Source organism: Phyllobates terribilis, unplaced genomic scaffold, assembly GCF_046119375.1.
Source record: "Phyllobates terribilis strain yellow unplaced genomic scaffold, ASM4611937v1 Scaffold_2__4_contigs__length_985480577, whole genome shotgun sequence".
Taxonomy (NCBI): domain Eukaryota; kingdom Metazoa; phylum Chordata; class Amphibia; order Anura; family Dendrobatidae; genus Phyllobates; species Phyllobates terribilis.
Window position 1 is genome coordinate 411,646,155 of NW_027362762.1, and position 14,068 is coordinate 411,660,222.

Below are 14,068 nucleotides of genomic sequence, written 5' to 3' on the forward strand. Positions count from 1 at the left end.
TCGGTTTTTATACATCAGCAGTTAAAAAAAATGTACAAAACCAAATACAGTTCCCTATGTTACTAACTTCAATTAATCAATAAAATTAGGATACAAAACGGATTATCTGTATGGGAACCATTTTTTTTTTGCACCTATAGATTTGAAATCTCATCCATAAAAGCAAAGAAAGTATGGTAGTTTGTGCAGCTATTTTGTCACATTGGCACTCGATCAGGAGAAAAGTACAAAAAAAATTCAAAGGCTTTAGATATTCCATGGAACGCTGAAGACGTCATCAAGAAGTGGTTTAAATTTGGCTGAACAGTGATATTACCTAGATCTGGATGTCCCTCAAAGAATGATGAAAAGACAAGAAGAAAACTGCTACCAAGAGGTCAACAGCAACATTAAAGGAGCTGCAGGAATTTTTGGCAAGTACTGTTTGTGTACTGCATGTGACAACATTCTCCTGTATTCCTCATATCTCTGGCCTGTGGGCGCGGTAGCAAGATGGAAGCCTTTTCTTACAAAGAAATAAACATCCAAGTCCGGGTATGTTTTTCTAAAACTTACATCAAGTCTGTTCAAACATAACATGCATGAAACATGTTATGGTCTGATGAGACCACAATTGAACTTTTTTGGCCATAATTCCGAAACCTATGTTTAGCACAAAGCCAACACTGTCCATCACCAAAAGAACCCCATACTCACTGTGAATCATGGTGGAGGGCAGCATATGCTTTGGGGCTGTTTTTCAGCAGCTGGAACTCAGGCTTTACTCAAAGTGTTAGGAATTATGAACAGTTCCAAATATCAGTTCATTTTGCATTAAAACCTTTAGGCTTCAGCAAAAAAAACCTGAAGATTTTTTTCAGCACAATGACAACCCTAAGCTTACCTACAAAAGATCAGCAAAAGTATGTCTTAATCAGAAGAAGATCAAAGTTTTTGAATGGCCCAGCCAAAGTCCAGACCTGAATCAATTGAAAATCTGGCAGTTGACCTGAAGAGGGCACCGTACACAGGAGATGCCCTCGCAACCTGACAGATTTTGAGCATTACTGTAAGGAAGAGTAGACAAAGATTGCCAATCCTAGATATGCCATGCTGATAGACTCCTACTCAAAATGACCGAATGTTGTCATAAATTCAAAGGATGCATCAATAAAGTGTTAGTTTAAGGGTGTGCATAATTATGCAACCACATTATTTTAGTTATTTTCTTTTTCCACCCAAAAAGATTTGTTTGTTTCTCAGCTGAATTGTACAGATTATAGGTGGTATTACAGGGATGTGTAGACATTTTCCATTCTCTGTATTAACAGTTTGTATTTTTTTTTCTTTTACAACAAATGGTGCATATTGAGACTAGTGTTCTGAAATTGGAAAAATCCTTTAAAGGGTAACTGCTTACATTTTTATTTCATAGATCAATAACACATGAAAATAAGAAACTTTGTAATATATCTTATCCGAGTAATCCTCTTCTTTCTCCTCCGGGACTGATCATTCATTCTCAATTCACAGGTAAAATCTGTATTTAGTTAAGTCCAATTTTTACAATACTGAGATAGAAAATGACAGTGGTTTCTGATAAGATTCTAGTAGGTTGGAGCTCTGCCTCTAGATCTTTCCTTCTCTCTGCTCCATAGAACTTAATGAGCACCAACTGTCATCAGAAACACACTAAAAACACATAGGTTTTTTTTTTACCTGCATGTTTTCTATATCTAATGCAATTCTTTGTGGAAAATCCACATACACTGTGTGCAGAATTATTAGGCAAGTTGTATTTTAGAGGATTATTTTTATTATTCATCAACAACTATGTTCTCAATCAACCCAAAAGACTCATAAATATCCAAGCTTAATATTTTTGGAAGCTGGAGTGGGGTGTTTTTTAGATTTGGCTATCTTAGGAGGATATCTGTTTGTACAGGTAACTTCTACTGTGCAGAATTATTAGGCAACTTAATAAAAAACAAATATAATCCCATCTCACTTGTTTATTTTCACCAGGTAAACCAATATCAGTGCACAAAATTTAGAGATAAACATTTCTGACATGCAAAAACAAAAAATATTAGTGATCAATATAGCCACCTTTCTTTATGATGACACTCCACAGCCTTCTATCCATAGATTCTGTCAGTTGCTTGATCTGTTTTCAATCAACATTGCATGCAGCAGCCACCACAGCCTCCCAGACACTGTTCCGAGAGGTGTACTGTTTTCCCTCCCTGTAGATCTCACATTTTATGATGGACCACAGGTTCTCTATGGGGTTCCGATCAGGTGAACAAGGGGGCCATGTCATTATTTTTTCTTCTTTTAGACCTTTACTGGCCAGCCACACTGTGGAGTAGTTGGATGCATGTGATGGAGCATTGTCCTGCATGAAAATCATGTTTTTCTTGAACGATACAGACTTCTTCCTGTACCACTTCTTGAAGAAGTTGTCTTCCAGTAACTGGCAGTAGGTCTGGGAGTTGAGCTTCACTCCATCCTCAACCCGAAAAGGTCCCACAAGTTCATCTTTGATGATACCAGCCCATACCAGTACCCCACCTCCACCTTGCTGGCGTCTGAGTCGGAGTGGAGCTCTCTTCCCTTTACTGATCCAGCCTCTGGCCCATCACGAGTCACTCTCATTTCATCAGTCCATAAAACCTTTGAAAAATCAGTCTTAAGATATTTCTTGGCCCATTCTTGACGTTTTATCTTATGTTTCTTGTTCAAAGGTGGTCGTTTTTCAGCATTCCTTACCTTGGCCATGTCCCTGAGTATCGCACACCTTGTGCTTTTTGATACTCCAGTAAAGTTGCAGCTCTGAAATATGGCAAAACTGGTGGCCAATGGCATCTTGGCAGCTTCACGCTTGATTTTCCTCAATTCATGGACAGTTATTTTGCGCCTTTTTTGGCCAACACGCTTCTTGCGACCCTGTTGACTATTTGCCATGAAACATTTCATTGTTCGGTGATCACGCTTCAAAAGTTTGGAAATTTCAAGACTGCTGCATCCCTCTGCAAGACATCTCACAATTTTGGACTTTTCAGAGCCCGTCAAATCTCTCTTCTGACCCATTTTGCCAAAGGAAAGGAAGTTGCCTAATAATTAAGCACACCTTATATAGGGTGTTGATGTCATTAGTCAAGACCCCTCCTCATTACAGAGATGCACATCACCAGATTTACTTAATTGGTAGTTGGCTCTCAAGCCTATGCAGCTTGGAGTAGGACAACATGTATAAAAAGTATCGAAGTGATCAAAATACGCATTTGCCTAATAATTCATGTTTGGTGTGGTATCAGTTGTTTCCATGTAGTCAATAATTACCAGGAGAGAGGACTTTAAATGATCTTATGATCATTATAGTAAACGGACACTGGACTATCCACCTTTAATGACCCTGATGTAACCAGGCAAGCTATTGCTAAATGTGGAAAAATACAGATCGACGCTGTTGTGGCAGCCTTAGGCGATGTGCACACAGAGGTTTTTTTTTCCCCCACGGTGGTCAAAAATGAGTTTTCTTGCAGAAACCACTTCAGCAAACTATCCTTCTTTAGGGAATTTTTGGAGGAGTTTTTCGTTACCTGGAGCATTTTGGAAGAGATTTTTGCAGCCTTCTGATTGGACAGTGCCTAGTTTGGCGCTTATTAGTCTAAAATAAATACCTTGGACTAGGTTTCACTTCCTCTTCATCAGTGTCCATATTTTTTCTCAGGCACCGATGTAAAGGAGGTCATCCAAATTCAAAGTTATATTTTGCCTTGGTGACGTCAATGGATACGTCGGGGGAATCTCTGAAAACTGATTTTAGGATATTCAGACAGAAGACCTCAACGCAGGGCTGAGTGGGAAAGAGAATGGTGTGTGAATTATAGGCCCAAAAACAATATCTATGGTCACTGGTAGATAGTCTAGGATCGAGGTGTCCTGAATTTGTATAAATTAAGGGAACAAAAACCAAAAAAGGAAGGACCTAAAAAATTAATGCACGTATGCATTAGGACTAATGCTTTTGATATATGGTTCTATTATGGTTCCACAGACTACTAGTGATGAAATCGGGGAGAATAAACTGTTTTACCAACGTATTTTATTAACCTTTATTTCTGTCTCAACTCTTTCTTCTTGTGTTTAAGTAAAGGGTATAAAGGGTCCGGGTCTTTAAATAGATAGAAAGGTCATATATACATAGTAACAGGGTCACACAAGATAAATGTGACCACTCTCTTTCGGAACGTAGGATTCCCATGTACAAAGAAATAGAACAGGAAAATGGGGAAGGTGGAATAGAAGCGATCTCTAAGATTTACTTGATGTGTTTAGTATTAGCGATGGATGTTTGAGAAGATAAAAAAAAACATATTGGCGTGTTTATAGGCATACAGCACTCTTGCTTTCCTTCTTACTCTACGATAGGTCATCTTGCCTATATCTATGTACACCTTTATCGTAATAATTGACTTTTAAAAAAAAAAAAAAAAGTTTTTGCTTGCAGGCTGTGACCACTTTTGAATGTCAATAGTTTCCTACATTAATTATTTTGATTCCGGGTTACAAGTTGTATTAATGTCCGAGCTTACTGACTGTTTCTTGAGTTGCCATGGAGACCTGAGAGTTCCTTGTGTCAACTTTAGAAACAGTCAGTAAGTTTACTGTCAGATTCAAGCTAGTTCATCTACTACAGTAAAAAATGTTAAATCAGATGAGCACCTCACAATGCAAATCTGCCAAGTATAACTGTGAGCAGACACTGAATCAGCAGGGAAGGGAGCAGAAATGTGAATACAGATCTGATTATTAAAAAAAAAAAAAAAAAAAAAAAAACAATACAGACTACAGCGAGAAAAACAATATCTGGCTGTTGTTGCCTACTGTCTTTTGGTATGGTATAGTAAAAAGCAGCAGACCGCATCAGAGTACTGCAAAGATATGTTAACCATGCAAGACACACGTGCTCAAAATTATTGGTACCGCTCGTTTAATGATTTAATGAAAGAAAAACCCACAATGGTCACAGAAATAACTTGAATCTGACAAAAGTAATAATAAATTAAAAATCTATGAAAATGAACAAATGAGAGTCAGACATTGCTTTTCAGCCCTGCTTCCACAGAATTAAAAAAAATAATTAAACTCATGAAATAGGCCTGGACAGAAATGATGGTACCCCTGAAAATAATGTGACAAAAGGGACATGTTAAATCAAGTTGTGTCCACTAATTAGCATCACAGGTGTGTACAATCTTGTAATCAGTCAGTGGACCTGTATATAGGGCTACAGATACTCACTGTTCTGTTTGGGGACATGGTGTGTACCACACTCAACATGGACCAGAGGAAGCAAAGGAAAGAGTTGTCTCAGGAGATTAGAAAGAAAATTACTGACAAGCATGTTAAAGGTAAAGGTTATAAGACCATCTCCACGCAGCTTGATGTTCCTGTGACTACAGTTGCACATATTATTCAGAAATTTAAGATCCAAGGGACTGTAGCCAACCTCCCTGGAAGTGGCCGCAGGAGGAAAATTGATGACAAATCAAAGAGACGGATAATACGAATGGTAACAAAAGAGCCCAGGAAAACTTCTAAAGAGATTAAAGGTGAACTTCAAGCTGAAGGAACATCAGCATCAGATCGCACCATCCGTCATTGTTTGATCCAAAGTGGACTTCATGGGAGACAACCAAGGAGAACACCATTGTAGAAAAAAAAAAATCATAAAAGAGCCAGACTGGAATTTGCCAAACTACATGTTGACAAGCCACAAAGCTTCTGGGAGAATGTCCTATGGACAGATGAGACAAAAATGGAAGTTTTGGGCAAGGCACATCAGCTCTATGTTCACAGATGGAAAAATGAAGCATATCAAGAAAAGAACACTGTCCCTACTGTGAAACATGGAGGAGGCTCTGTTATGTTCTGGGGCTGCTTTGCTGCATCTGGCACAGGGTGTATTGAATCTGTGCAGGGTACAATGAAATTTCAAGACTATCAAGGGATTCTAGAGAGAAATGTGCTGCCCAGTGTCAGAAAGCTTGGTCACAGTTGCAGGTCATGGGTCTTGTAACAGGATAATGACCCAAAACACACAGCTGAAAACACCCAAGAATGGCTAAGAGGAAAACATTGGACTATTCTGAAGTGACCTTCTATGAGTCCTGACCTAAATCCTATTGAGCATCTTTGGAAAGAGCTGAAACGTGCTGTCAGGAAAAGGCAACCTTCAAACATGAGACAACTGGAGCAGTTTGCTCATGAGGAGTGGGCCAAAATACCTGTCCAGAGGTGCAGAAGTCTCATTGACAGTTAGGCTATGTGCCCATGATGCAGAAATGAAGCAGAAAATTTCTGCATCTCCCTGGCAGAAAAAACGCATGCAGATTGTACATGCGTTTTTCCTGCCAAATACATGTGGATTTGAAGCTTATTCACATGCGTTTCCACATGCGGATTGACAAGCACTTTCCAGGCGATTTTAGCATCACTTGGAAAGTGCTTGACAACTAGGTCACACTATATAAAAAAATCCATGCAAACAGCATGGATTTATATAGTGTGACCGTAAGAATGTTTAAAAAAAAAAAAAATAAACCTATACTTACCTTCCGATGGCCCGGGGAGTGTAGCTGCGCTCCTTCCTGGCTGCCAGCTGATCGCGGGACACTGCACTGAAGGGCCTGCGGTCACATGACTGTGACGTCACCGCAGGTCCTTCAGTCCTGCCCGCAAGCACAGGGAAGGAGACCGGGGGCCGTCGGAAGGTGAATATAATCTTTTTTTTTTTTATTTTATTCTTTTTTTTACAGGTACAATGGTACCCAGGTCTGGATGAGAGTCTCCTCTCCTCCGCACATTGAAACACATATAATCCGTGAGTACAAATGTACTGACACGGATTCTATGCGTCTCAATGCAAGTCAATGGCAGCAATTACGCCGCGCTTCCGCAAAATTAATGGACATGCTGCGGATTTTTGAGCGCAGCATAAACGCTGCGGAAAAATAAGCAGCATGGGCATTGACAGTGCGGCTTGTCATTGGGGACCATGGGGTGCGGATTACCATGCGTTTCCCAAGCGTTTATGCTGCGGAAATTCCGCAGCATAAACGCTTGAAAAACGCATCGTGGGCACACAGCCTTACAGGAATCGTTTGATTGCAGCAATTGCCTCAAAAGGTTGTTCAACAAAATATTAAGAGTACCATTATTTCTGTCCAGGCCTATTTCATGAATTAATTTTTTTTTTATATGTCTGACATTCATTTTCATAGATTTTTAATTTATTATTACTTTTGTCAGATTCAAGTTATTTCTGTGACCATTCTGGATTTTTCTTTCATTAAACGAGGGGTACCAACAATTTTGACCGTGTGTGTGTGTGTGTGTGTGTGTGTGTGTGTGTGTGTGTGTGTGTGTGTGTGTGTGTGTGTGTGTATATATATGTATATACACACACACACACACACACAGGATACCTAGGTATCCACCCTGACTGTGGCCACTTTTGCCAGATATCTGCTGGGTGTATGTGCCACCAGTGGGCACAGATGGGGTCTATACCTGGCCTACCTTCCCCAATGTGCAGCAATCATCAGTCATACGACATGGCGGGATATACATTAGATCCTAAGCTTACTCAGTGAGCTGTCCACTGTAATGCTTTGGCTAGGATGCTAATTAAGGGCATCACTAAAACTACCAACACACCAAAAGTGTTAATGCAAAACAGTGGCAATAGTCAGGCCCAGAAAAATAAATATAATACACCTAAAACAAAAACCTTGCATAATCTAACAGGTACCAAAAGGTTGGACTGCAGTCTAAGGCTAAAATATACAGCCAAAGCCACAGAACGAGGCGGATTACTTTCCAGCTGGCTACCTAGTCCGAGCTCGATATAAAATGACCGTGATTCAGTATCGGAGAGCAAACATCACTATCTGATGGTTCTGGAGTCTGGTACAGGGATTATTCACACTGCGATTAACCTGGTGAAGAATACATCACTGAATGCACAGATGGACAAAGCACTGGAGATTGTATAAACCAGTCCTGATTTTTAGTGTCCAGGTGAAAAGGACAAAAATAGGCAGGGATTAAAGGGGTGGTCTTATCAGAAACAGCCCCTGTCACAATGCTGTCCCACCCAGCCCCTCTGGCATACAGAGGATTTAGCTGGTCAGTCATTTTACTGGCAGCAGAAATGTAGTATTACATGTCATTCAGATTACTGCCTGTCCTGAGCAGGAGACCCCCTCGATGATATCCATGTGCCATAATAGGTACATTTAGTAGTGATGTATTAAAGGGGTTGTACGGGGGGGGGGGGGAAGAAAAACTGAGCAGTTTTATTCTAAAAATAGGGCGACACGGGTCCATAAATTGTACGTGGTATTGCAGATCAGTCCCACTTTCTTCAATAGAGCAGAGCCATAACACCTAACTTAGTACTAGGCATGGTACGGTTTCACCAGAAATCAGACTATTTCCAATGGTGAAAAACTCATATAAAAGAAGGGGGCCTTTTTTTTACTTTAATGTGTGTATTTGAGGTTAAAAATCGCTTTTGCAATTGGGTTTCACAAAAAAATTTTGCACAGCACTTCTACAGATGGCTGCAAAATGAGTTAACTGAGGATCCAACAGTGAGCTCATACTGAGAGATTGTAACTATTAAGTCTTTTTCTGAGCTCCTCTCAACTCATTTATGATCACAGACCACATTAACTTTGAATGTGGAGTGAAATAAAAAAAAAAAAAAACTAAACTATTTTTTGTTAATGAATCCAAATTTCAAAAATGGTTTATGGCAATAAATGCATGCACAGATTAATCTCAGCTACAAGTCTAGACCCTTAGATCAGGAATAAGACATTTAATAACTTTCCCAAATTCTTATGAAAAAATATTCCCCACAAACTGCATTGAACTACTATACCGAATTTATTATATATTTTAGGAGTTGGAGTAGGTCCATTTTATACCGACTCCACAAAAATGGACACCGACTCTGACTCCACCACTCCGACTCCACAGCCCTGGTGACCATAGTGTATAGGGGGCTATGAAAAAAATATTCCCCACAAACTGCATTGAACTACTATACCGAATTTATTATATATTTTAGGAGTTGGAGTAGGTCCATTTTATACCGACTCCACAAAAATGGACACCGACTCTGACTCCACCACTCCGACTCCACAGCCCTGGTGACCATAGTGTATAGGGGGCTATGAAAAAAATATTCCCCACAAACTGCATTGAACTACTATACCGAATTTATTATATATTTTAGGAGTCGGAGTTGGTCCATTTTATACCGACTCTGACTCCACAGCCCTGTTTAGAATACTCACCTAAGGGGCGGTCCGTACCGATGGGCATCGCTGGTCCTGGTCCAGTGCCTCCTCTCCTCTTGCAATGCCATCCACCTTCTGTGCTTCGTGTGGATGACATGTCCTACGTCTTCTACACAGTGTCACCTGTCGAGGGTAGAGCAAAGCACTGCAGTGCGCATGCGCAGGAAAAGGCCAAAGAGCCCTGGCGCATTGCAGTACTTTACTGTGCCCTGGTCAGGACAGAGGGTACACCTGTGCAGGAGCAATGCTGGGGACAATGTGTGGATGACGTAGGACACATCATCGACATGAAGCAAGAAGGAGGATGGCATCGAAAGAAGGGAGGCACTGGACCAAGACTAATGACGCCCATCAGACCCAACCACCCTCGAAGACTAGTATGATAAACGGTGTTTTTCTTTTGTTGCAGGCCGGATCAGCATATATATATATATATATACACACACACACAGCATTATAGAATGCTATATATCAGGGCTGTAAGGTACTGGCCTTACCCCTCATATGGGAAAAACCTGGTGACAGGTTCCCTTTAAAGTTGGACAACCCCTTTATGGACTGAAAGCTATGGGGGCTCTATTTTATATGTAATCTATGTTTTATGAAACTTTTGTTCCCAAGATGAAGCCTGAATTGACCGTCTATGTACATTTAGGGCATTTACACATGGAGATTATTGAGGACTCTAGGAGCGGGTCCGCTTACTATTCATTTCTACTATGAAACCACTGACAGATTTTTCATGAGGAAGACACTTCAGAAAATGTTGGTGGTTTTTTTAGCATTTTTTGTGCGTCATTTGCTGATTGCTTTTATGACAGGTTTTTTTTTTGTAATTCCATTCAACAATGTAGAAACAGCTGGTAGCTTTTGAAGCAAGAGCTCCGCTGGGAAAAAGGCTCAAAAAGCCTGAGCATCTTCGAGGCCTTCACACTAGCTTGTACTATAAAGTTTATGGGGTCTTCACCGCAGATGAGACAACGCCTACAGAACGGTCAGAGGTCTCTAGAAACCTAAAGCAGTTACAAGACGCTCAGAAGTCTGACCCGGAGCACAGCAAGTCATTTTTACAAAGAAATATGTTCATTCTTTCGAGCGTTTCGATATCTGCCTGAAAACGCCCTTGTGTGCACATTCCCTTATGGCTCATATATTGGCCTTTTTTTTTCCCCACTTCAAATTTTGAAAAATTCTTGGAAACGAAAAAACCAAAGTGCTTGTCATTTCTCTGAAGCATCTCCTGATGGAAAACCCTACAAACTGTCCGATCAAAAGGGCTGCAAACCCCAGCTTCAGGATAAAGACATATCTGCAAAAACACCGGAAAACCTCTTCAGGATACGAAAAAAACTCCTCAAAGAAGGAGCCTTCCCTGAAGGGGTTAACACTAGAAAAATTGTCGTTTTGGAGTGTCTACACCACAGGTTCTGAAGACTCGCTGCACTCGAGGGGCTGTAGGGATGTGACCGGAGAAGGAGATCTGGTGGTCTGCAGCTGTCACTGACAAATGGACAGTGTGACAAGACGTCCCCGCGTGGCCTGTTCTCCTACAGCCACATCTCACAAGTGTCACCGCCGGGTAGCCACAGCTGCAGGGGGCCAGTGGACTTCTATGGCTGGTGGGTGATGGATCAGATGAGGTGGTCTCCCCAGGGAAGGTCCACCTCTCGGGTTTCGTGTCATTCTGTGTCAGTACTGGAGAAAGTTATGGTTTACAGAACATCTCCTAGTGAAAACACAAAGTACTGCCACCACCAAGGAGCAGGAGTGCCAGCAGCTCTGGAGGTCCTGATATGACCCCCACAGTGGGGCAGAGGAAGGGGCCTCTGTCTGGGCTCTGCCAGGCACAGGGCATTGACCTTGAGCTGTTGGCTTGCAGCTGGCACAGTCCCTGGCACACAATGCAGGGGCACACTACATGGGCAAACAGCAATGGGGAAATACCGCCCCCACAGAAGGGCAGAAGCCGCAGCCACCTCCAGAAGTGCCCGGGTCTCATTACACGCTGTGCTCTGCCCCCAACACATAGCACACACTGCACAGGACCTAAGGGTGGGTGGGCGCTGCAGGAGCACAAGCTCAGCGTCTGACCTCACCTGACCAGCAGAACGCTGGGCCCGCAGGCCTGGATCTTCTGTGCCCTACTCAATGCCACGGACATGGCTCTGCTCGCCATCTTGCACAACCTACTGCGCTGCCAGTGAACGTCAGGGAGTGGAGGAGGAGCTGTGCTGTAATATCGGCAGCCACCACCAGGTGGAGAACTGCTCTCTTTACTGCTCTCTTAGGAATTGTTGTCTTTCCGTGACGTGTAATACTAGAAGTAGCCACTAGAGGGACATCACGCGTTTGTGCTGCCTACATTGTACGGGGAGATTCAGATGGAATTAACTCTTTGTGATTTATTAGACGTCACGAATATTTAGTACAGTTGTACAGCACACAAAGCTGTCAGTCTACCAGGAAACACTACAGTATTTTTGCCTTTTTTACACAGTTTTATTTTTATTTTTTTGCTGATCACTGCCTTATGAAACCTATAGACCTTATAGTTTGATGTATTTTTTTGAGTTTTACTATTTTTTTAAAGGGATGGGGACAAAAAAAACACGGTATTTTGAAATAGTTAAGATTTTTTATTTACTTATTTTTTTTTAGGGGGGTTAACAGGCATAATGTTTATTAATGACGCTACCTTTATTCGATGGATCAATATGATTATGTCGACACCAAAGTTAGTTTTTTTTTCATGTTTTACAACCTCTGCACTAATTGTAGCAAAGAATGTTTTCTTTTGGAAAACTAATTAAAACTATTGTAAAAAAAAAACCTTCCGTTTTTGTGCTGCCATACTCTGACTGACATAACTGTAAGGTTAATGTCCCCCGATGTGTAAAAAGCGGGGTCTCCAGCACAGTGGATGGGATCGACATCTCCTGCCCCCTGTGCTTCTACTTATCGGCCCTGCGGTGCGTTTCACATCCGCAACGCGTCATTTTCTCTTGTGGATACGCTGAGTTTTATGTGCAGATTTTTCCCATAGACTTTCATTAGATGCAAAAAATCTGCAGGTAAAAACACATAGCGTTTTCAGTGCATCTCCATTGTGGATACAAACTAAAAATATATGTAATCCACATACAGTATGACTGAATCAAATAAAGCTCTGTCAAAGCCAAATACAACGAGGTATCAAAAACAAAGCAGCTTCATATAAAACACACGGGTCATAATCTGGCCCACACTGTGATTATATTTGGCCCGCGACACCAGAACCACCTATTATACTGTATGAAGGACTATGTGGGGCCATTATACTGTATGGAGGACTATGTGGGGCCATTATACTGTATGGAGGACTATGTGGTGCCCATAATACTGTATGGAGGACTATGTGGGGCCCATTATACTATATGGAGGACTATGTGGTGCCCATTATACTGTATGGAGGACTATGTGGTGCCCATAATACTGTATGGAGGACTATGTGGGGCCCATAATACTGTATGGAGGACTATGTGGGGCCCATTATACTGTATGGAGGACTATGTGGTGCCCATAATACTGTATGGAGGACTATGTGGGGCCCATTATACTATATGGAGGACTATGTGGTGCCCATTATACTGTATGGAGGACTATGTGGTGCCCATAATACTGTATGGAGGACTATGTGGGGCCCATAATACTGTATGGAGGACTATGTGGGGCCCATTATACTATATGGAGGACTATGTGGTGCCCATTATACTGTATGGAGGACTATGTGGTGCCCATAATACTGTATGGAGGACTATGTGAGGCCCATTGTACTGTACGGAGGACTATGTGAGGCCCATTATACTATATGGAGGACTATGTGGGGCCATTATACTGTATGGGAAGCTATGTGGGAGGACTATGTGGGTCCATTATACTGTATAGAGGACTATGTGGGGCCCATTATACTGTATGGAGGACTATGTGGGGCCATTATACTGTATGGAGGGCTATGTGGGGCCCATTATACTGTATGGAGGACTATGTGGGGCCATTATACTGTATGGAGGACTATGTGGGGCCATTATGCTGTATGAAGCACTATGTGAGGCCATTATACTGTATGGAGGACTATGTGGGGCCCATTATACTGTATGGAGGACTATGTGGGGCCATTATACTGTATGGAGCAATATGTGAGGCCATTATATTGTATAGAGGACTATGTGGGGCTCATTATACTGTATGGAAAGCTATGTGGGGCCCATTATACTGTATGGAGGACTATGTGGGGCCCATTATACTGTATGGAGGACTATGTGGGGCCCATTATACTGTATGGAGGACTATGTGGGGCCCATTATACTGTATGGAGGACTATGTGGGGCCATTATACTGTATGGAGGGCTTTGTGTGGCCCATTATACTGTATGGAGGACTATGTGGGGCCATTATACTGTATGGAACACTATGTGGGGCCCATTATACTATATGGAGGACTATGTGGGGCCCATTATACTGTATGTAGGACTATGTGGGGCCCATTATACTGTATGAAGGGCTATGTGGGGCCCATTATACTGTATGGAGGACTATGTGAGGCCCATTATTCTGTATGGAGGACTATGTGAGGCCCATTATACTGTATGGAGGACTATGTGGGGCCATTATACTGTATGGAGGACTATGTGGGGCCCATTATACTGTATGGAGGACTATGTGGGGCCCAT

At 41.8% G+C, this 14,068-nt stretch overlaps 1 protein-coding gene across 1 annotated transcript in view; it reads right to left on the reverse strand.

Moving 5' to 3' along the window:
• Nucleotides 1-11,613, reverse strand: part of NIPSNAP2 (nipsnap homolog 2) — a 33,470-nt gene extending 21,857 nt beyond the window's left edge. The window contains exon 1 of the mRNA XM_073665100.1: nt 11,456-11,613. Within this exon, the coding sequence (XP_073521201.1) occupies nt 11,456-11,535 (80 nt within the window). The 5' untranslated portion in view covers nt 11,536-11,613. The remainder of the gene's footprint in view (nt 1-11,455) is intronic.
• Nucleotides 11,614-14,068: the final 2,455 nt, after the last annotated feature.